At 43.7% G+C, this 23222-nt stretch overlaps 1 protein-coding gene across 1 annotated transcript in view; it reads left to right on the top strand.

Annotated features, from left to right (window-relative positions):
- Positions 1-23222, top strand: part of COL1A2 (collagen type I alpha 2 chain) — an 84936-nt gene that overhangs the window by 16424 nt on the left and 45290 nt on the right. Inside the window, exons 7-21 of the mRNA XM_056857216.1 lie at positions 233-277; positions 1035-1088; positions 2315-2368; positions 3021-3074; positions 4375-4428; positions 6272-6325; positions 10619-10663; positions 11406-11459; positions 11570-11614; positions 15474-15527; positions 19227-19325; positions 19435-19479; positions 19587-19685; positions 20718-20771; positions 20875-20982. Of these exons, the coding sequence (XP_056713194.1) occupies positions 233-277; positions 1035-1088; positions 2315-2368; positions 3021-3074; positions 4375-4428; positions 6272-6325; positions 10619-10663; positions 11406-11459; positions 11570-11614; positions 15474-15527; positions 19227-19325; positions 19435-19479; positions 19587-19685; positions 20718-20771; positions 20875-20982 (918 nt within the window). The remainder of the gene's footprint in view (positions 1-232; positions 278-1034; positions 1089-2314; positions 2369-3020; positions 3075-4374; positions 4429-6271; positions 6326-10618; positions 10664-11405; positions 11460-11569; positions 11615-15473; positions 15528-19226; positions 19326-19434; positions 19480-19586; positions 19686-20717; positions 20772-20874; positions 20983-23222) is intronic.

The following is a 23222-nucleotide window of genomic DNA, read 5'->3' as shown; positions in this document are numbered from 1 at the left end:
GGGAAAGGCAGGTCCAAACTCTGGTATTTTGCTTCTGTGTTTACTGCTTGTTGGCTTTAGAAATACGGGCAATTAACTAAACTTATGTTAAAAACAACAACAACATTATTACTATTGTTATATTAATCTCTATGCCTCAGTGCCACCATTTGCCTGAATTAAGTGATGCTGGCAACAGTACTGGGTTATTACCTAGTGTTCTAAATGGACTTTGCCGTATATCTTTTTCCAGGGACTTATGGGACCCAGAGGCCCTCCTGGAGCAGCTGGACCCCCTGTAAGTATATTCTGACCAAAGCCATTGGTGGTCATTTAGTTATATACATTATCGCTTATAAATCAAGCCTGAACCAACACCTCCACCTGTAGAGGAGATATTCACAGCCAGCAGATCCAGTACTACTGCTAGCAGCCCACCAGGCTGTATGATTGCCAACTGCCAGGTGGTGGCTGGAGATCTTCTGGGATTACAACTGATCTCCAGACGACAGAGATCGGTTCACCTGGAGAAAATGGCCGCTTTGAAACGTGCATTCTATAGCATTATACCAAACTGAAGTCCCTCCCCTCAATTAACCCTGCCTTCCTCAGGCTCCACCCCCAAAATCTCCAGATATTTCCCAACTGGCAGTCCTACCCCAAGCACCGGACCTGGGACACCATACCTTTGATTCTCTTAGCATAGTGGGAAAGTAAAGCGTACTCCTCCCCTTTCCCCCAGTCCTTCTGTCATACCCTTTTCGAAACTCTTACCTTAATAATCATGCTAAGAGGGGGCAGAGTACACAGGCCATCTGCCGGGTATCTCTCCATGTTTCCACTGGTCATTTGTTTTGGCCTTTTACTGTATGGAAGTATACTATATGTAGCCTAGTACTCCAGAGCTTTGCTAGTTGGCTATCTGAACCCTTGATCATGAAACTGGCTTCTTGGTACCATTCTGGGTTCAAATCCAAGTTTTTTTCTCCAGATACTTCCATCTCTGGAAGAATGCTCACCGTGTTAATATTGATTTTTTTTTTTGTCCTCTGTAGGGTTCTCCAGGCCCAGCAGGACATAGTGGTGAACCTGGTGAACCCGGTCAAACAGTAAGTAAAAAATTTTTGAGTCATGATAATGACTGAAATTTCCTGGGGGCATTCTGGGTCCCTGCAATACAGAGATTTTGCAGTGTCAGGGGAGTGCTTTCTATAACCCAGAAGAAATTGAAAAAGAAAATTGGGGGGGTCTCTTTTCTTTGACTGACTCTTTCCCCCCCTTGCTTGTTCTGTGATATGTAGCACTGAAAAAGCATGACTGGAAAAAAGAGGTCCAGTCGGTAGAGGGTTTGCTTTATAGCTCCATGAAGGTTCCTTCCAGAGAGATGGTTGGAAGGTGGGCGATGCTTCCTATTGAGATCTGCCTAATGGAGACTTCTGAGGTTGGGGGCATTGAGGATGGCTACGCAATAGGCGGAGCTTGTGAATGGACGTCTGGTGGCAGTTTGCCTTTCCACTCCCTTTTTCCTGGGGATGGCAACCTGATAGACGGCTGGGCTGACTCTTTTTGTGATGGGGACAGGACCCTGCCATTTAGCGGACAGGGGGTGATAGTCTTGAGAGAATTTCTGTGACCTTAGGGACTGCATAATAACCATAAGAGGCTGCTAGAAACACAGCCATTAACACAGTTGCCACAAGGTTTTAGAGTGGAATGATCTTCCCCTTGTAATGCGATATTCTACCTCTTGCTTTCAGCAAGGGTTGTGAGGAAACCTCTTCAGTTGGGTTTGGCGGGCTAAGCGCTGATTTTTTTGTTTTTGTTTACTAATATATCTGCAAATGGCACAAAATGTTTTCAGTGACTAAACAAGACCTTTGTGCAGAGTGGTAAGCTGTAGTACTGTAGTCCAAGCTCTGCTCATGACCTGAGTTCGATCCTGACAGAAGTTGGCTTCAGGTAGCCAGCTCAAGATTGACTCAGCCTTCCAGCCTTCCAAGGTTGCTAAAATAAGTAGGCAGCTTGCTGGGGGTAAAGTGTAGATGACTAGAGAAGGCAGTGGCAAACCATCCCATAAACATAGTCTGCCTAGTAAACGTCATGATGTGACATCACCCCTTGGGTCAGTAATGACCCAGTGCTTGCACAGGGGACTACCATTACATTTTATCTTGCTTTTCTGAAGTCCAACAGACAGGTTCCAAAGCTTGGAATCACTGGACTCAGGCTAGGATCCTGATTTGAACAAGGTCACTAGTAATATTTCATCCAAAGAACTGGTACTTCTTGCATCCATTGTTTTATTTCAAATTAAATTCTTACTCTTCATTACTAGGGTCCACAAGGTGGTCGTGGTCCAGCTGGTCCTCCTGGGAAGGCCGGTGACGATGTAAGTATTCCTGGGAAATTTCAGTAGGAGCCATTCTCTAACCCAAGCATCAGCTACCAGCATTTATTGTATTCCTCCTCTCCATCCCAGCCCATACAACCGCTGCATTTCTGTGTATTCAGACTTCTAATTGTCCAACTGTTGGGATGTTTCTTATGCCCCGCGGGCATTGTATTAATAGCTGGATGTCGCAGTGACAGTTACTGTAATGTGTAAAACATGATTATTTATTCAATAAGCAGTGTGTCTTATACTGAGCCCACTGGCCTCTGTAGCTCAGCATTGTCTACTTGGATGGACAGCAGTTATCCATGGTTTCAAAGGTTTTCCTGACCCTGGTTATAGCTGGCAATGCTGGGACTGAACTAGGGGGTCTTATGCTTGGAAAGCAGGCCGACTCTGAGCTGTGGCCCTTCCCACTTGGGAACCTGAGAAGTATCATAAAATCAAATCACACTGAGTTCCACAGGATTTACCTCTAGGTAGGATGCAGATTAAGTATCTCCAATATAAGCTTTAACCTTTAACATAAAACAGCTTTAAAACGTGTCTGCAGTCTCCTCTTAAAGAAGGGACATGAATATGTTTGATATATTTGGTGTTCCATGAGAAAGAGAGTAAATTTGTTTCCCCTTTATTTCCTGACTTTAAGGGCCATCCTGGTAGACCTGGCAGACCTGGTGAGAGGGGTGTTGCTGGCCCTCAGGTGAGTGCCATCTTTTCTGTAGCCTTCAGAATCTGCTGGTTAAATCTGGCTACAACTGCCAGAAAAGGGAAATGATCTCCTCTGCTGTTCTTTAGGGATAGATTTAGTGTACAGAAATTTTGGGGTGTTGTGCTATTGTCTCCAGATATTTCAGTCATTTATGGTAGGGTTCTTCAGGTTACGCCAAGAGGAAATAGGGTCCCCTGAGGAGATCCTACTGGTAACTCCAGTCGCTGACCCAAACCAAAGGCAAGAAGCAGTGGCTGCCGCAATGGGATTAACATGGTGGCAGTAGCCAGGCCCACTGCCTCGTGGCCCTTCTTCAGAGTGGCCCTTTAAGAAAATCAGAATTATGGGTAAGCGAGCTGTAGCATCAGTGCAAGCCTGCCTACTTTATGGTATTTCATATGCATAGACTGTTTTAAGTCACCTTGAGAACCTTATAGGTGAAGTGCAGGATATAAATCAAATATATATTCCTTACTGTATGGTGTGTGTTTGCATTCAGAATCTGTATGCTTAGAAACTAGTTTTCTGCAATCACTCATTCTACATGCACTCTGTTCCTAAATGCATTTTTTTAGAAGAAAGTGTTGTTGATTTCAGCAGAAGTTACTTTTGGGGGAATGAGCTTAGCCAGAGGTCCCCAACCTTTTGGAGCCTAAAACTGCTTTCCACAGGAAGCAGAGCCCAGCCCAAAATGGCTGCCACAGGTGGTGGAGCCAAATGGAATACATCCCTCCTCCTACGAAGACAGAAAGCCTGAAGGGGGAATGGAACCACATACTGACAAAGGAAGCCCCAGGTGCTTAGCAGTCCTAATCCTCCATTGGAAAGCCCTTTCATTGATGAGAGCAGCCAATAACAAGCCCCGCTTTACAATCACCCCACCCACTTTTTGAAAAGTTCCGTTCAGCAGGCACCAAGAGAAGTACTGGTGGGCACCATGGCATCTATGGGCATCACATTGGGAAGCATTGGGAAGCTTAGCATTGAAGTTTAAATTGCATGCTGGCTGATCTTGTGGGACAGAAAGATATTTATAATGCAAATGAACATTCTGTAAAATCAACTGCATTAGAAAGTATGAAGGGTATTAGAAGTATGAAGGGTAACGTATGAAAATAGCCAACGTAAGCTGTGGCTCATGAGATGCAAAAATTGTCAACGAGTTGCATTTGGGAAGATTGGCCTCCAGATTTCAGCGCCTTTGAAGACGTCGTCTGCTTATCCTGATGTATGAAAGTAACAGCTCTTACTTTGTATCACATGAGGTGTTTATTTTTCCCCCCCTTTTAAGGGTGCTCGTGGCTTTCCCGGAACTCCTGGCCTCCCTGGTTTCAAAGGAATAAGGGTGAGCATTTGATTGGGAGAGGAATACAACTAAGGATTATGATAGTTAAGGAGACTGACTGTGCCATCCTAGGCCAAGTTATTCCCTTCTAAATCTATTGACTTCTAAATCCATTGACTTCTGTGTATTTAGAAGGGTGCGACTGTTTACAATTGGCACTGTAAAAGTCTGGAGTTTTCAGTAGCATAGCCCATACACACCATGATGTCACTATTTTGTACAGCTGTTTATCTTAGACAAAGCAAAGTAACCATTTGCCACCAGTGGTCAAAATGGATTCACCCTAAACTGTATAAGAGTGGAATGTTTTAAGGAAAAGGGATCTTACCCTAAATCCTGGATGTGTCTACAATACATCAGTGCAAATCCACAATTAGTATAGCAAATTGCAGTTCTAATTGTAGGCAGAAAACTATCATCTATACAGCTTTTCTGCACAAAGTGGAAAAACCATGTATCAAATCAGTTGGAGGTCATTAGCCTTTACCTCCACCCAGTACCTCCACCCAGTTTACTGTGGCCCTCCATGATTAAACTTCAAAGGCATTTAACTGTTAATTCACTTGGGCCATGCCATTTTTCCTTCCGTGAGCATAGGCTGCACAAGGCTTTCAGAATTTGGGTTTCACATGAATTAGACATGAACCACATTGTAGGGCATGCCTTCACCAGCTCTTTGGGGAGCTGGAGTGGAGAGACTGAGTGGATTACCATGATGGAAACAGTGTCGGTCCTTATCCATAATTAGGGTTGCCAGGTCCCTCTTCGCCACCTGCGGGAGATTTTTGGGGCGGAGCCTGAGGAGGGTGGGGTTTGGGGAGGGACTTCAATGCCATAGAGTTCAATTGCCAAAGCGGCCATTTTTTCCAGGTGATCTGATCTCTATCGGCTGGAGATCAGTTGAATTAGCAGGAGATCTCCTGCTACTACCTGGCAGTTGGCAGCCCTATCCATAATCGTCCCTGGATGTCTGTGCTGTATGTGAATGCCGAACCAGCAAAGTGTCTGTACAGAGATAAACTAGTGCTGGGTTTCAGCTATCCCCCGTCCACCCAAAAGACATTTTCTGAATGCTTTCATTCGAGATGGATATTGATTTCCTGGAATGCAAAACTGCAACATGTTGTGGCTGGAAAGCAGTTCTTTCCACCACCAAATGTGACTGTTGCCTCCATTTTGTTGTGGAAGTTGTGCTAACGTCATGGGAACACTTTGCATGGGGTTCCTGTGACATTAGGCATTGTTGCTGGGTGCCTCATATGCCCTTTCCTTGCCTACATGCACCATTGTGAATAACCCTTCAATTGCAGAAAATATTTTCCCCCGTTTGCCCTTGGACTTCTGTTTGTCTGGTGCTCTTAAAATCCCTGGCAGTATAGCAGTGCAATCCTAAACAGAGTTATGCCCTTCTTCATCTATTATTTAGGATTGCACTGTAAAACACACAGACCGTTCCCCTCTCCCCACGAAAAATCCATGTTCTGGCTACTAAAGGGTCACCAATCTCCAGATGGGGGCTGGAGATCTCCTGGAATTACAGCTGATCTCCAGACTACTTCATTCACTCATTCATTCATTCAAACCATGTATTCCTTCTCCTGGAGAAAATGGGTGCTTTGGAAGGTGGGCTGCATGGCATTATGCCCTATTGAGGTCCCTCCCCTCCTCAAATTCCACTCTCCCAGACTCCATCCTCAAATCTCTTGGTATTTTGAATCCAGAGTTGGCATCCCTAGGCTACAAGCCATCATTTCCGTTTAATATGCTAGAATTTCTGTGTGCATTAAAACGTTGTTGGTTTATAGGAAGATTTTCACAATAAATATTTCTTCATTCATTACAGGGACATAATGGTTTGGACGGCCGCAAAGGAGAACCTGGTGCTCCTGGTAACAAGGTAAAATTTACTGACAATACAAGCTATACATGTCATTTTTTATTGGAGAGAGCATACGCCACATAGCCACATCTCCATTCCTAGTGCTATGCTCATGTGTTTTAAAATACCGTTTACCATAATTAACAACAAGTTCTGTAATTAAAGTCAACTTGTGCCAAGAGTGAACCATGGTGGGGATTCAATCATAAAACTTCAAGATGATTTTAAAAAAATAGTGACACATGCAGGTCCAAATTCTAGCATTGAATCAGTGTTCAGTAAACAAGCCAAACAGAATGTTCTCAACTTCTGATTCCAATGTCAGCACACACATCTGCTAATACAAAAGAGGCCTCACTCATGGAATCTTTGGTTTCACTAATCCCCCAAACTAACCTTCCTTCCTTCCTTCCTTCCTTCCTTCCTTCCTTCCTTCCTTCCTTCCTTCCCCTTCCTTCCTTCCTCAGATGCCCTGTGCATCCTTCAGCATGGAGCCATGTGTAAATCTACTCTTCTGATTCACTGTACTAAGCAACAATAATTTATAACAAGTGCCTTTAAAATAAAGCTACAGAAAATGAAACAATAAGTATCTTACTTTGTGCTGGAGAAACGCTTAAGGACACTTCCTCCAACTTAAGTGGCTCTTGTGTTTGGAGGTAGGGTTGCCAGCCAATGGCTGGCAGACAGAAGGAGCCATGGGGCGCCATCAGTACTATGGCATTAGTCACTTCTGGGGGGAACCTGGAAGTGATTTCTCACTGCTCTAAAAATCATGAAACCATAGAGTTTCAGGTGCTTCCTTGAATGGAGTGACATCACTTCTGAGTTTTCCCTGGAAGTGATGTAACACTGTCATGCCAACAGCAGTTTTTAAATTTATTTTTCTTCTGTCAGCTGATGGATCGGCAGTGGGCAGCAGGGGTTGCCAGCAGGAGACCTAGCAACCCTAGTTGAAGGAAGAGCCACCTAAGTTGGAGAAAGGCTCTTTATGCTGGAGGAAGACTTCCAATGGTTCTTGTAGGTTATCCGGGCTGTGTAACGGTGGTCTTGGACTTTTCTTTCCTGATGTTTCGCAGGCAACTGTGGCAGGCATCTTCAGAGGAGTAACACTGAAGGACAGTGTCTCTCAGTGTCAAGTGTGTAGGAAGATATAGTCAGAAAGGGGTTGGGTTTGAGCTGAATCATTGTCCTGCAAAGTAATGTGCTAATCATTGTCCTGTAAGTATCAAGATAATGTGCTAATGACGGTGTGGTATGTTAATATGGAACCATTGTATCCTGAAGTGATCTGTTAATGTGTGAAGTCCAAAGCTAATCTCCATGGCTATTGTTGACTATAGTCTTTGTTAGTCTGGAGGTTTTTAGGACAGGAAGCCAAGCTTCCTGTTCTAAACATACCACACCGTCATTAGCACATTATCTTGATACTTACAGTACAATGATTAGCACATTACTTTGCAGGACAATGACTCAGCTCAAACCCAACCCCTTTCTGACTATATCTTCCTACACACTTGACACTGAGAGACACTGTCCTTCAGTATTACTCCTCTGAAGATGCCTGCCACAGTTGCTGGCGAAACGTCAGGAAAGAAAAGTCCAAGACCACGGTTACACAGCCCGGATAACCTACAAGAACCAATGAACTCTGACTGTGAAAGCCTTCGACAATATTTTGAAGACTTCCAAATTTGCTCAGTGGACTGGTTGGATAGAGGCCAACATTTCAGTTGCCAAATCCCGGTCTCCACTGTTGGCTTACCACCAAAGACTATATAAATATTAAATACTGTTATCTTTCACTCTTCTGGTTGTGCCATGGCACACAGGCAAATATATATATTGCACACTAGGAAAAAGATTATCAGGACTTTTCTTTAGTTGCTGTAGTGAACTGAAGCAAGCAGTTGCTCTTGAGTTTACATGAGAAAGTGTTGAAAAGGAGTTGTAGGAAGGAAGCGCTCTTAATTTTAAATTGTGACAAAGAATCCTCTACTTCTTTGCCAGGTTCAGGAACTAGGGAGGTAAACCAAAGAAATGACACCAGGGATTGCAGCTTGGATTATATTGGTTCCACCCTCAGTTACTGCTGCAGTTGACATCTGGTTATATAGTATATAATTCCTATCTAAGAGACACTAGAGTATAGCATATCAAAAGTGTTTTCCAACTATATAAAAATGGATCTTCATAAGTCAAGAAAAATACTGGCTATGCATTCTCAAGACAAAATGAAGGCTGATTTGATTGGAAGATCTTATCCCCGCTGTAAACTAAGATGCACCAGATTGAAAGCAATAGGTTGGTGTGGGGCTGTATATGTGTGGGACTAGCCAGTGCTCCATGTACTTTCTTAAGTGCATTCAGAGCTCTTGTTTAAGCAGGCCATACCATTTGTTTCAATGGATGGAATAGTCCTGCATACCCACAAAATTCATGTTAATTTTCTTCCTTCATTGAAATGGATGGGCTAGCCTTTGTAACAGGGCAGCAATTTTACATTCCCGAGCCTGCAAAATAATCTTGTTCAACTAGAGGAACATTTTGCATTGATAGATCAGTCATACAAAAAGACCCCATGGGGCCAATAAGCTTGTAAAAATATTGTTCCATTAACCCAAAGTACTGGTGTGTATGTGCTAATTGTTGTCAAGTCGCTTCCGACTCATGGCTACCCTATGAATTAATGACCTCCAAAACATCCTCGCATTAATAGCCTTGCTCAGGTCTTGCAAACTGAAAGCTGTGACTTCCTTGTTTGAGTCAATCCATATCATGTCTTCTTTTTTTCCTCCTGCCTTCAACCTTTCCTAGCACTATTGCCATTTCCAGTGACTCTTGTCTTCTCATAATGTGACCAAAGTACGATAGCCTCAGTTTGGTCATTTTAGCGTCTAGGGAGAGTTCAGGCTTGATTTGATCGAGAACCAACTGATTTGTCTTTTTGGCAGTCCATGATATCTGAAAAACTCTCCTCCAACACCACATCTCAAATGAATCAACTTTCTTCCTGTCAGCTTTCTTCATTGCCCTACTTTCATACCCATACATAGCAATGGGGAATACTATCATATGAATTATATTGATCTTGATTGCCAGCAACACATCCTTATACTTAAGGATCTTTTCTAGCTCCTTCATGGCTGCCCTTCCCAGTCTCAGTCTCCTTCTGATTTCTTGGTTGCAGTCTCTCTTTTGGTTGATGATTGAGCCAAGGAATAGAAAATCTTGAACAATTTCAATTTCTTCATTGTCATCCTTAAAGTTGTGTACTTTTTCAGTGGTCATTACTCTTGTCTTCTTGATGTTCAGCTATGATCCTGTCTTGGCGCTTTCTGCTTCAGCCTTCATCAGTAGTCATTTAAAGTCTTCACTATTTTCAGCCAGTAATGTGGTGTCATCTGCATATCTCAAATTATTAATGTTTCTTCCACCAATTTTCACTCTCATCTTCTAAATCTAATCCAGCTTTTTTAATGATATGTTCCTCATATAGATGGAAGAGACAGGGAAATAAAATACATCCTTGTTTGATACCTTTGCCAATTGGAAACCATATTCTTTCCTAACAGTAGCCTCTTGTCTAAAGGATAGATTGCGCATCAGTCAAATCTTGTGGCACACCCATTTGTTTTAAAACCAAACTGATAGTACTGATAGTCAACCGAAAGTTTGGGTTCAAACCTTCCTGTATTGCCACAAATGTCAGGAAGTGGAACAGTCCTTGGCCCAATCTAGATACACATCAGAAGAAAGTTCAGGAAGAAATTTATGCTTCTTCAGGATATTTTCTAAACATTTTGAAAGAGGCCCATCTTGCATTTCAAGAATAAGTGGTGCTTTCCATATATAGATCATCTAAATTAGTAGGATTGCTTTGGATAAAATCTTTGTATATTTGCTTAACTGTTTATGGCTTGGTTTGCCCAAATATTGTTACATCCTAGATACCTTCAACTAGCATATTTTGTTCCCAATCTAAATGTCTCATTTAGAATTAAATGGGTTTTAAGTTAATCATTAATAGTTGCCCATAGTTTGCTTTTCAATGGGATTTATGTGTGATAATTTTGGCTCTAGACTGAAGCCAAAATTCATTCTATCACTCTTCTAATAACAAAGAGTGCTTTACCATTACTCATCACTAATCTGATGAGTTGCTTTATTCAAAGTAAAATTTTATGTGTCTGTTATCTGTAAAACTGAACTGAACCATTTGTTGGGTCTTTTGCTGAAGTCAGTAACAAGCATTGCAATGGAAGAACAATTTTAAAAGTATGTTAAATTTGTAATATTTGTTGTTCACAGGGTGAACCTGGTGCCTCTGGAGAAAATGGTACCCCAGGACAAGCTGTAAGTAATGTGCAAAATACCAGATTTGTAATGTGCAGAATACAAAATAAAAATTATACTGGTGAATTGCCATTTCTTAAAAGTCTACTAGTTGCTGTGACTAGTCACATAGAGGACCTCAGCCAGATGAACGTACCTCATTTGAACTCCCTCAGTTGTCATGGCCATTCCAGTCATCAAACTGACTTTTGTAAAGGATGCAGTCAAATGCATCCTGAAAATGACTGACATTGGCTAGATTACATGTCCTGTTTTTTGTGCCTGGCAGTCAGTGGTATCTATTCAAGATATGAACTAATCACAAGAGTAACTGACTTCATGGGCAGATGCTGAAGGCCCATAGAGACACTAAGTAATAAGTCTCAACTCGAAAATCTCAAACTTATTTTTTAAAATTACTGTTGCCCTTTTTAAAATGATAGGTGGCAGCTGTGGCAGGGCAGTGCTGCGAAAGTCTAAATTATACATGAAAGCATTCATAATAATGCAGGCAGGGGCACACTTGCCAAACAATCAGCTCTCTCTGCTTGTGACCAGTGATCAGGGTTCAACAAGGTTGCAGTCGTACATTCACAAATGTGCATGTAAATCCTGTTGAGTTCAGTCAGAGTTATGCATGAATAACTTGGCTCAGGGTTACAGCCTGCTGTTAAAAAAAGTAAGAAAAGATAGATTCCAAAATATTACTCCATGTGTGCCCTGTGGTATATTAAGAAACCATTTCCATGTGCTTTGCTTTTAGGGTGCTCGTGGTCTCCCTGGTGAAAGGGGAAGAGTCGGTGCTCCTGGATCAGTTGTAAGTGATAACCAACCTGGACAAACTTTTTATTTGAATTTAGCTTTTGTTTCTGTTCTGGATTCTTTAACTCCATACCAGGAATTCAAAATGGCATTTGTTTTCTTTAGGGTGCTCGTGGCAGTGATGGAAGCGTTGGTCCCGCTGGCCCTGCTGTAAGTCAAAATTTCAATGTTATATAATTTTTCAGTCTGTCTGGAATTCATCCCAAGTGATGGGGGAACAGTTGTGTCTGCTCCATCTTGCCTTCCCCACTGCCCTTGATCTATTGCACAACAGGGGATGTTTAAAATACAACCTGTCCCTTGCAGGTATGTGTTCAAGTGCCAAAACAATACAGGTAACATTCTTAGAGAGCTCTGCAGACTATTCATCACATTTCTTAGGTGTACACCTAAAAACGTAAAGTGCAAACAAAACACCAGACACACTTGAAAATATTTGTCAAACAGGTATACTTATCAGAAAGCCAGGATTGGTTATGTTCTCTGACAAATGACCACTCAGTTGTAAACCTATTTGGTAATTTTGAGATATATCATGTCGTCAGAAACCAGTGGCCCATGGTTCCAATGGCAGCTAGATACAACTGACATGTTAAGCATTGTGAGATACACTACTCCCCTGTGCAACAACATTTTATGTCTAGGGCTGCTGCTTAGCTCACGGTTTGCCCAGTTCTGCCAGGCAAACTCCCATATCATAGAATCATAGAGTTGGAAGGGACCACCAGGGTCATCAAGTCCAACCCCCTGCACAATGCAGGAAACTCACAACTACCTCCCCCCCACACACACACCCCTAGTGACCAGAAGATGGCTAAGATGCCCTCCCTCTCATTATCTGACTAAGGTCACAGAATCAGCATTGCTGACAGATGGCCATCTAACCTCTTCTTAAAAACCTCCAGGGAAGGAGAGCTTACCACCTCCCGAGGAAGCCTGTTCCACTGAGGAACCACTCTGTTAGAAAATTATTCTTAATGTCTAGACGGAAACTCTTTTGATTTAATTTCAACCCATTGGTTCTGGTTCGACCTTCTTGGGCAACAGAAAATAACTCACCACCATCCTCTATATGACAGCCCCTCAAGTACTTGAAGATTATCATATTCCCTCTCAGTCTTCTTCTCTTCAGGCTAAACATACCCAGCTCCTTCAACCTTTCCTCATAGGACTTGGTCTCCAGAGCCCTCACCATCTTTGTTGCCCTCCTCTGGACACGTTCCAGCTTGTCTACATCCTTCTTAAATTGCAGTGCCCAAAACTGAACACAGTACTCTAGTTGAGGTCTAACCAGAGCGGAGTAAAGCGGAGTAAATGTGCTGCTCTGTCTCCACCAATGCTCAAATGGGGGAAAGGAAAAGGGGGTAGGAAGGGATATCAATCAACATCGCAATGTCCTTTTGGGGGTGACACCAAAAAGTGATGTCATGACACTCTAGGAAGTCCCAATTACTCTATGGTTTTACTGGATAAAACCCGGAAGTGACATCGATTGATGCTCGCCCTGCCCCAAAAAGCTCTTGGTGGTTGATGACAGAGGCCTGGACACCCTAGCTGCAGCTAACCTGTGCCCAGTTCTGGCTCATCCAGGAAACGTGATCCTGGCTGCATCTTTCAGAAGTAAATAATAAATTATGTTTGATTTACACATCTAATGGTGAAAATTATATCAGACCTTGTTGCTGAGTTCATTGCAAATTTGCCACTGAGAGCATCTTCACCCAAGCCAAGCAGTACCTTTTGTGTCTTTGAACTGGTATATGGTTGGTAGTATTATTTGGAATCTCCTAATCACATTGATACTCCCCATGCTAAGCCCTGCTCTCTCCGTGAGAGTTACCGATGCTTGCATGGGAGGTCCTAGGTTAGCCTACTCATATGATATAAACATCCATAGTTTAACAGTGTGGCTTGAGAGGCAGCTATAGCTTTTCAATAGCAATAATGTTGCAAAGATAATATGCCTTAGATGTAAAGTGCTCTTATGTGTACAAATAAAAGCAGGTGCACAGAATGCAGGTCTGACCTGATGGTCAAGGACATTCCTTCCATATACATCCATAGTACAAGACTTTTCAAAAGCCTGAGGCATTGTGCCCCAGATTACAGTTCAGTAAGTGCTGTTTAAACTTACAGTGAATGCAGGTTTAATTCATCTGCAGTATACATGTTATTGTTTTTAATACATGCATTGACTAATTCTCATGTTATATTCAAAGCATGTATTCAAATCCCCCGATTTTGTGATTGCCTCTCAGCATGCCAGTTACACTGGAGCTGCCAGTCCCGCAAGTTGGAGCAAGGGTGCAGGGGGCAATAGCACAACAGATCTTTGTGTAGGTTGACCTTTCACACGGCCCCACAAACATCTGATTCTAGCGGGGCTCTAATATAAACCCATGAACATTTCAAAAATGCTGGAGTCCTTTTTTTCTACCCATAGAGTCTGGCATTAGGAATTAAAGAGGGGGAAAATTGAATGATACAGTTGTAGCCAACATTATCATCAAATACTCATTCTTTGAAAAGAATTCCTCTGTTTCAGAGATGTAGAGACATCCCACATAAGAAAGCTACTCCCTGTTTCACTCCACATAGAGTTTCACAGCCCTTACCTGGCTAGCCCCAGGCTAGCCTGATCTCATCAGATCTCAGAAGCTAAGCAGGGTCGGCCCTGATTAGTATTTGGATGGGCAACCTCCAAGGAACAATAGAGTTGTGTCTCGGAGGCAGGCAATGGAAAACCACATCTGAATGTCTCTTGCCTTGGAAAACCCTACAGGGCCACCATAAGTCAACTATGACTTGACGGCACACACAAAAAGGGTTTCACAGGAACTCTACAGAGCTGACAAAACGGTTTCAGTGCGTACTCTTTCTTGAATCATTGATATAGAAAACTGACCAAATCAAATGCTGGCATCTGGTGAGTCCTTCCGTTCTATCCTAAGACCTTGTGCAACACTGGAATGAGTTAAGCCCGTAGGAACGTCAAGCTTGGTCTTCCTTGTGCAGCACTTTCTCCCACTTGTGGTCAGGCCCGATAACTTGAGAGTCGCTGAGGTAAATGTAGCCTATGAGAGTTCAGTGAACTCTCATTCTTGGCTGTCTGCCCAGGCTGCAATGGGGGGGGGGGTTATGAGCTTCAGTATGTGGTTAGTGGGCTTCTTTTAGCTAGGTGTGTCACAAATTGTGCAGGCACTCCACTTATGGACTCCACTTGGAACTTCCACCATACACCAGGGTTGCCAACCGCCAGGTAGTAGCTGGAGATCTCCTGCTATTGCAACTGAATCTCCAGCCAATAGAGATCAGTTCCCCTGGAGAAAATGGCCACTTTGGCAATTGGACTCTATGACATTGAAGTATCTCCCCTCCCCAAACCCTGCCTTCCTCAGGCTCCACCCCCAAAACCTCCCACCAGTGGTGAAGAGGGATCTGGCAACCCTACCGTACAGGAATCATAACATAAGAAATAGGTCCGTAGCTGCTGCCATTAGACAATTTACGACTGACCTGCATATCTAGTAACAGATGGAAGATGGAGTAAAAGTATTTAGATTAAGGAGGCCTTTCTGAATGGCTCCTGGGTTTAGATTGCAACTTTTTAAAAAATCTAGACTAAACAGGGAACATATGAAGGCCCCCTCCATATCCTTTCTATGTAGTGAACAGTGAGGTCTCCTCATTTGTGCAAGTGGGACTTCTCGTGTGTAATCCAGCCCTTCCTGTCTCCATCAGTTTGTTGTTCTGTAGGATAGTATGTGATCCACATTTTCTTTTGAAGGAACATTCTGCACTCATAATCGCACACTCATATAAGCTTCTGCAAATATTTTATCCATCGTGGCTTGAAGAAACTGGGCCTTGTCATTTCATTATTCAAAAAGATGCATTAAAAGTGTGATTGTTCATTAGATTCAAATAAGCTTGTTCTATTGTCTCTGTTTATCCCACCAGAATATCTGTAACTGGAGATCTCTTTTTTTTCCCTTTTTTCATCTTGCAGGGTCCTATTGGTGGTGCTGGACCTTCTGGATTCCCAGGTGCTCCTGGTCCCAAGGTATAGACATCTTTAACCTTAGGGCAGTAACCTGAAAGGTATCATCAAACTGAGAATGTTCAGCAAAGTGTTTACAAAATGTTAAAATAGAATACTTTCAAACACAGCAGCTTGTTGGTTATACACTTTCAGAACAATCCTAAATTACATCCTTCTGAACCCATTTACTTCAATGGATTTAGAAGACTGTAACTCTGCTAGGATTGGGCTGTTTGAAGATTGCTTCCTACTACCATACATAATAATGCTCTGAGGAGGGGCCATGTCTCAGTGACAGTCTATCATTTAGAAGAAAAAACTGTATGGTAATGACGATTCTGAAATTAGTTGAGATATTAAGTGGTTTAAAAGCAAGGTCTTAAAACCCCATTGTGTGCGTAGATCTAACCAGAATAACAAATGTTGTTATATATACAATATATTAGAACATATATTATATATACTCTATATATCCTGATCGGGAGAGCCTCTGGCTAGCCTGATCTTGTCAGATCTCAGAAGCTAAGCAGGGTTGGTCCTGGTTAGTATTTGTATGGGCGACTTCCAAGGAACACCAGGGCCATGACATGGAGGCAGGCAATGGCAAGCCAGCTCTCAGAGTCTCTTGTCTTGAAACCACTACGGGGTTGCCATAAGTCAGCTGTGATTTGACAGCACAAAAAAATTAGAACGTAAGAGGTCCTCTATTGGATTAGAATGGTGGTTCATCTAGTCTAGCATCCTGTTTCAGATTATGGCCAACCAACCACTCTGGAAGGCCAACAGATGGCCATATGGACCAAGGCCTTACCCGGATGTTGCCTGCTAGCACTGGTATTCTGAAGTTTACTGCCTCTAGTCATGGAAGTTCTATATGTGGAGCCCCTGATGAACCCATCCTTTACTTGTCTAAATTCCACAATTCAATTACTCACTGAGTAAAGGACTACTTCCTTTTCTTCATCTTGAGTCTCTTCCGCATCCACAACTTCATTGGAACCCCCATATTCTAGTACTGGAGAGGAAGACAGTATTCTCCCTCTTCACTTTCTCCATGCATAATTTTAGAAATCTTTGTCAGCATCATCAAAGACCAGTTATTAAGAAGTCATCTTTGGATAAGAGGAGTGTTGGCAGTTATTGACCTATGTCCAGTCTTACTATTCTGGACAAGGTGACTGAGAAGTTTGTGGCAGAGCAACAGCAGCCATTTCTAGGTAAATGATTTGTCCCTGACCTATTGCAGTCTGGCTCAAGACCTGGATTTGGGACTGAATCAGAATTACTGGCCTTGGTGGATGATATCCAGATACAGTTGGTTAAGGGCAGTCCATTGCTACTGATATTGCTAGACCTATCAGCAGCATATGACATGGTCAACCATGATGCTGCAATCAACGTTCGGGGTAAAAGGGACAGTCCTCCGTTGGTATTGTGTTTTCCTTGCTGGCGGGAAGGAAAGCATTTGCATAATAGAGGCAGAATCAGCTAGTTGGGACCTGATGTGTGTGGTGCCCAAAATATCTGTTTTATCCCCAATGCTCTTTAATCTGTATTTAACAATCTTTCGCTGAGAACATCAGGAGCTTTGGAGTGAGTTGTCACCAATATGCTGTTGATACCCAGCTTTATATGTTGCTGCTTGAACTCCCAGAAGCAACTGTTCTGAGATAGGATGTTGATACTGAGATCAAGTGGTTGAGGATAGTATCTGAAGCTCAATCTAGCCAAGAAGAAGGTGGTGCTAGTTGGGAATACAGAGTGCCTAGCTCGGTGTCACTATTCCAGCCTCAGATGGGGTTACATTTTCTTGAATAGCTCAAGCTAAGATCCAGAGGTTCCCTATTGCCTGGCCTTGTTGATGGATTACTAGGTTGGTTCTTTTGCTAGGAGCACCCTCTTTCATTTACAGCTGGCTCATAAGCTGGCCCCCTATTTAGACTTGGCTGACTGGTCACGCTGATCCATGCTGCCATAACTTCCAGATTGGACTATTGTAATGTGTTGTACATGGAGCTGCCTTTGAAGTTGCTCCCCCACCAACTGGTGGGGGGAGGTAGGGAGGAGCTTTCCAGAAGCAAACTGAGGCCTAGCCCCCATTATCAGCAATGCATCGGCATCAATTATGGCGCTCACCTGAAGTGATGACATCACATTGATGACGACGTGGGTATGCTCTGGTATTTGGGCAAAACATTTTGTGGTAGAAGCCATTTTTACCATTGCATTTTTCCAAAATGCCAGAGCATCCCCACGTTGGCGGCGACGTGATGATGTCACTTCCGGTGAGCGCCGGAGAGGGTTGATGCATCGTTGACAATGTGGGGGCTAGGCCTCAATTTGCCGCTGGTAAGACCCCCGCCGGCTAGCTGCATGCCACCGGGGGGGAGGGCCCCCAAAGCGGGGGATCTACTTTGAAGATCACTCTGAAGCTTCATTTGGTACAAAATGAAGCAGGAAGGTTCCTGCCTAGGATCAGCTGCTTGGAACGTATAATTCCAGTGCTGAGTCAACTATAGCGGTTACCTAATCTGATTCCAGGCCAAATTCCAAGTGCTGTTTATCACCTTCAAACCCCTTCATGGTCTGGGGCCCTCATGCCTCTTGGACCACATCTTCCAGTATTGTCCTGTGCACCAGTTAAGCTCCTCAAACAACCTTCTCCTGGTGGTATACTCACTTAGGATTTGGTGACAGCTTGGTCACAATCTTTCTGCGTGGTATTTCCATTCCTCTGGAATGACCTACCAGTAGGGTTGCCAGGTCCCTCTTCGCCACCGGCGGGAGGTTTTTGGGGCGGATCCTGAGGAGGGTGGGGTTTAGGGAGGGGAGGGACTTCAATGCCAGAGAGTCCAATGGCCAAAGCGGCCATTTTCTCCAGGTGAACTGATCTCTGTCGGCTGGAGATCAGTCGTAATAGCAGGAGATCTTCTGCTATTACCTGGAGGTTGGCAACCCTACCTACCAGAGTGCATGTGGAGACCATCTTCACTTGCTGCATTTAAGGAGGCATTTTTTTATTCCAAGAGTCATTGAGAAAATAGTAAACTGTTTTAGAATATTTAACTTCATTTAACCTGTATGTATTGGTTTTTAACTGTGTGTATTGACTGTGTATTAGTTTTAACTTGTTGCTGGACATTGGTGATGTTTTAATGACCTGGCAGCTTTTACTTGTTTTGTTAGCTTCCTTGAGTCTGTAAAAGTTAAGATAGGGTATGCCTATTTTAAATAAATAAATCTTGTCTCCACCGTAGTAATCTGTTTTCTAAACTGAAAATTCCCAGATGCTTCAGCCTTTCCTCTCAGGAAAGGTGCTCCGACTACTTAATCCTTTTGGATATCCTCTCCTGCACTTTTTCCATTTCTGCACTTTTTTGGGAGGGGGAGCTATATATAGTTTGATACTGGTATCTTCAAATGTTTGCAAGGTGTTTTTTTTAAAGACTTATGGCCCCCTGCTGAGCATATATATTCAGAATCCCATTCAGGTCTATTCAGTCATGTTTACGCCCAGGAAAGTGATCTTAGGGACTGTTCCTGCCCCACAGCATGCAATGTGTCTCATGAGCCAAGTTTTGCTGCCAAGAAGTATCCTATAACATTAGACTAGAGTGGTATGAAAAATTTAGGTGAGTTGTGGGTGCGGGGTGGGGGTGGGGGACGACAACTGTTGCCTTGTGCTTGAAGATTTATGACTGAACTCTCTTTCTCAAACAGGGTGAAATTGGATCTGCTGGTAGCCCTGGCCCAAGTGGTCCTGCTGGTCCACGTGGTGAAGTTGGTTTGCCCGGTGCTTCTGGTCCTGTTGGCCCCCCAGTAAGTTAAACAGAACCGTTGCCATTTCCAAAGATGAATTCTAGTGACCAGGAAAAGTAAAAAGGGGATATGTATATTAAAAAAAAAAATCTTTTGATTTCATTTTTAGGGTAACCCTGGTGCCAACGGCATTAATGGTGCTAAAGGTGCAGCTGTAAGTATGCATGCATTGAACTGAATCACTTTGTACATCATGGTTTCCATTCATGCCACAGAGGAGGCTTCAGTGTGTTCTTCTCTTTTGTTTTTCTTCCTGCATAGGGTCTTCCCGGCGTAGCTGGTGCTCCTGGCCTGCCAGGTGGCCGTGGGATCCCTGGCCCTTCCGGTGCAGCTGGTTCTCCTGGTTCTAGAGGACTCGCTGTAAGTGATGTTATCTGTAGTATGCCAGACTTTATAGTGGCTTCCACATGCGTAGGGGCAACATGGTATGCTTGGTCTAACAGCAGACAGAAACCTGCTCTCATGCAATATCTAAACGAGCACTTGCTGCTTCTGTGCATTACCGCACCTTGGCGTGCTCTGGCATAAGACTTCCTGATTGCTTGCTCTTCCCCTTCCGTACATTGGCATCTTTGCCCCATTGTTAATATTTGGCCAAGGAAGAAACAGCGACTAATAATGACAGGGTTTAGGATTGTACGTTCAGACTGAGTAACGCTTATGACATCCATCTTTAATATCTACCGGGGATAGCCATTGTCTCACATATAGTCATTATTATTTAACACTATCCTTCAATGCTAAAAAGCAGACTTGTGAGATAGTCCTGTTTTATGATCTTTACTCTTTTTAAGAAGAGGCTAGATGGCCATCTGTCAGCAATGCTGATTCTATGATATTAGGCAGATCATGAGAGGGAGGGCATCTTGGCCATCTTCTGGGCATGTAGTGGGGGTCACTGGTGTGTGTGTGGGGGGGAGGTAGTTGTGAATTTCCTGCATTGTGCAGGGGGTTGGACTAGATGACCCTGGTGGTACCTTCCAACTCTATGATTCTATTATTCATGTGAGGAAGGGCACCTTGGCCATCTTCTGTGCATGGAGTATGGGTCACTGGGGCTGTGGGGGGGAAGTAGTTGTGAATTTCCTGCATTGTGCAGGGGGTTGGACTAGATGACCCTGGTGATCCCTTCCAACTCTATGATTCTATGCTTGTTGTCCTACCCATCATAGCACATTTGTTTGTTTTTTTTAATTGCGTGTACGATCTGCAGGACTGCCCTCCTCCCCAAGAACGTCATCCAGGCAAAGGGCAATAGGATTCTGTTGGCCTGATAATGCTAGCTTTTAGCTAGGTTGTTTGCTGTTAAGTGTTCTTCATTGCTTGGCGAACATGACTATTTGGAAGATAAAATACAAGGGAATCTTTCTTATGTTCTTATTTTTGCTTTAGGGTGAACCTGGAACTCCTGGACCCAAGGGAGAAACTGGTAACAAGGGTGAACCTGTAAGTACCATAGCACTTAATTAACAGTAGACTGGTGTTAAAGCATTTCCCCCCTCTTGTAACCCTTACTCAAGGGAGTGACTGTTTGGCTCTTTTTACGCAGGGTGCTGCTGGCCCATCAGGCCCAAGCGGTCCAAGTGGTGAGGAAGGCAAGAGGGGTCCCAATGGTGAACCTGGATCTACCGGAGCATCTGGCCCAGCAGGTTTAAGAGTGAGTCCCTTTAGTCTATGCAGCTAAATGGAAAATGTCTGAGACACCGGACAAAATTGACTGGATAAATAAAATGTTTGAACTAGCAGAAATGGCGAAACTGACTGCGTTAGTAAATCAAAAAGAAAATGATGAATTTGTGAGGGAGTGGGAGGCATGGATTTTATATTGTGACAATGAACTTAATATGAAGAATGTCAAAGGTTATGTTTTAGTCTAATTCAATTGTTAACAATAGTTATATTGTATTATTAAATGAAAGAGGAAATTAAGTAGTTTAAAATAAGTGTAGAATATTTTATAATGAATTAAAGATAACTGCAAAGAGGATTACTGAGATAAGTTAGTGATAGAAGAGGGAAAGTCAGAGAAGATTTATGTAGTATTATATATTGTAGATAAAAATATAGGTCTAGAAGGGATTAAATGACAATGTTAATTAAATGTATGAAACTAGGGCTGTCAATTCGGTTCGGTCCGAACTGAAAATCAACCGAATTTCCCCTGATTCGGTGATTTTCTGTTCGGACGGATCCGAACTCAAAACTGGCGGGCAACCGGGGGGGCCGAATTCAGCGAGTTTGGGAGTTCGCGAATAAATCCGGCAAATTCAGCCCCCCTTCAGGGGAGCCCGCTGAAAGGCGTGGGCTGCCCTTTAAACTGATCTGAGCCTCCCAGCTGGGAGGCGCAGGTCAGTTTAAAGGGCAGCCCGCCCCTCTCCAGCGGAGCCCGCTGAAGGGGGGCGGGCTGTCCTTTAAACTGATCTGTGCCTCCCAGCTGGGAGGCTCAGATCAGTTTAAAGGGCCCCCGCGCGCCTTCAGGGAATCCCTCTGAAGGCGCGCTGGGGCCGAATTTTCCCCCGAACTCCGGATCCCCCCGAATTACCGGGGATCCGAAGCGGGGGAGTTCGGACTTCGGCACGTACCGAACCCACAAGGGTCAAATTCGGCCGAATCCGAACTGTACCGAATTTTTTTTTTTTGACAGCCCTACAACAGGCCAGGGCTTAATGGAGGGAAACCATGCTTTTTATAGACATAGGTCCTGGAGCTCCTGTGAAAGCATCCTGGTTAACAGGGCGAGCGAAAACCAATGCCTGAAAACGCTGGAGATCACTGTCAGCTATGGTATCCAGCACTGGGATAAATAAATCATTGGACTGATTTAATATAAGGCAAGCTTTTAACTTTGTCTAGAAAAGCTAGTCTGTCCCATCTCATCTAAATAGTTAGCTGGTCAGTTGTATGTGTGTTAAGTGCCGTCAAGTCATTTCCAACTCATGGCGATCCTATGAATCAATGTCCTCCAAAACGTGCTATCGTTAACCGCCTGCTTAGGTTTTGCAAACTGAGGGCCGTGGCTTCCTTTATAGAGTAAATCCATCTTGTCTTGGGTCTTCCTCTTTTCCTGCTGCCTTCAACTTTTCCTAGCATTATTGTTTTTTCCAGTGAGTCTTGTCTTCTCGTAATGTGACCAGAATACGATGCCCTCAGTTTAGTCATTTTAGCTTCTAGGGATAATTCAGGTTTGATTTGATCTAGAACCCGCTTATTTGTTTTTTGGCAGTCCATGGTATCCATAACACTGTCTTCCAACTAAGGCTGTTGAAAAAAAAAATTGGTACAGTTCGGCTTCGGCAAAATTCGGCCCTTTTAAATTCGGGCTGTGCCAAAGTCCGAACTCCCCTGCTTCGGATCCGTGAAATTCGGCACGAGATCCGGAGTTCGGCGGGGAATTCACCCCCCCCCCCGTGCACCTTCACGGGGCTTCCCTGAAGGCGCGCAGGGGGCCCTTTAAACAGATCTGCTCCTAACAGCTGTTAGGTGCAGATCTGTTCCCCCCCCCCACGTGCCTTCAGGGAAGCCCCGTGAAGGCGCACTGGGGGGGGGGCTGACGGTTATGTTGCTGTGCCAAACCCCGAACTTGCCGAATTTATTTGCCGAACACCCTGAAGTCGGGGAATTCGGCTCCCACGTTTCCCGCCTTTTTTGGGAATTCGGTTCGTCCCAAACTGGAAACCGCCGAATCGGGGGGAATTCAGCTGTTTTTCGGTTCGGGGCGAACTGAATCGATAGCCCTACTTCCAACCCCACATTTCAAAGGAATCTTCTTCCTGCCAGCTTACTTCATTGTCCAGCTTTCAGACCCATACATAGTAATAGAGAATACTATGGCATGAATTAACTTGATCTCAGTCTCAATCTCCTGATTAATTAGTTTGAACTATTCCACCTTTCTAC

The sequence above is a fragment of the Euleptes europaea genome, chromosome 11 (assembly GCF_029931775.1).
Source record: "Euleptes europaea isolate rEulEur1 chromosome 11, rEulEur1.hap1, whole genome shotgun sequence".
Taxonomy (NCBI): Eukaryota; Metazoa; Chordata; class Lepidosauria; order Squamata; family Sphaerodactylidae; genus Euleptes; species Euleptes europaea.
Note: the sequence above shows the minus strand (reverse complement) of the source record. Positions and strands in the feature narration are given on the sequence as shown.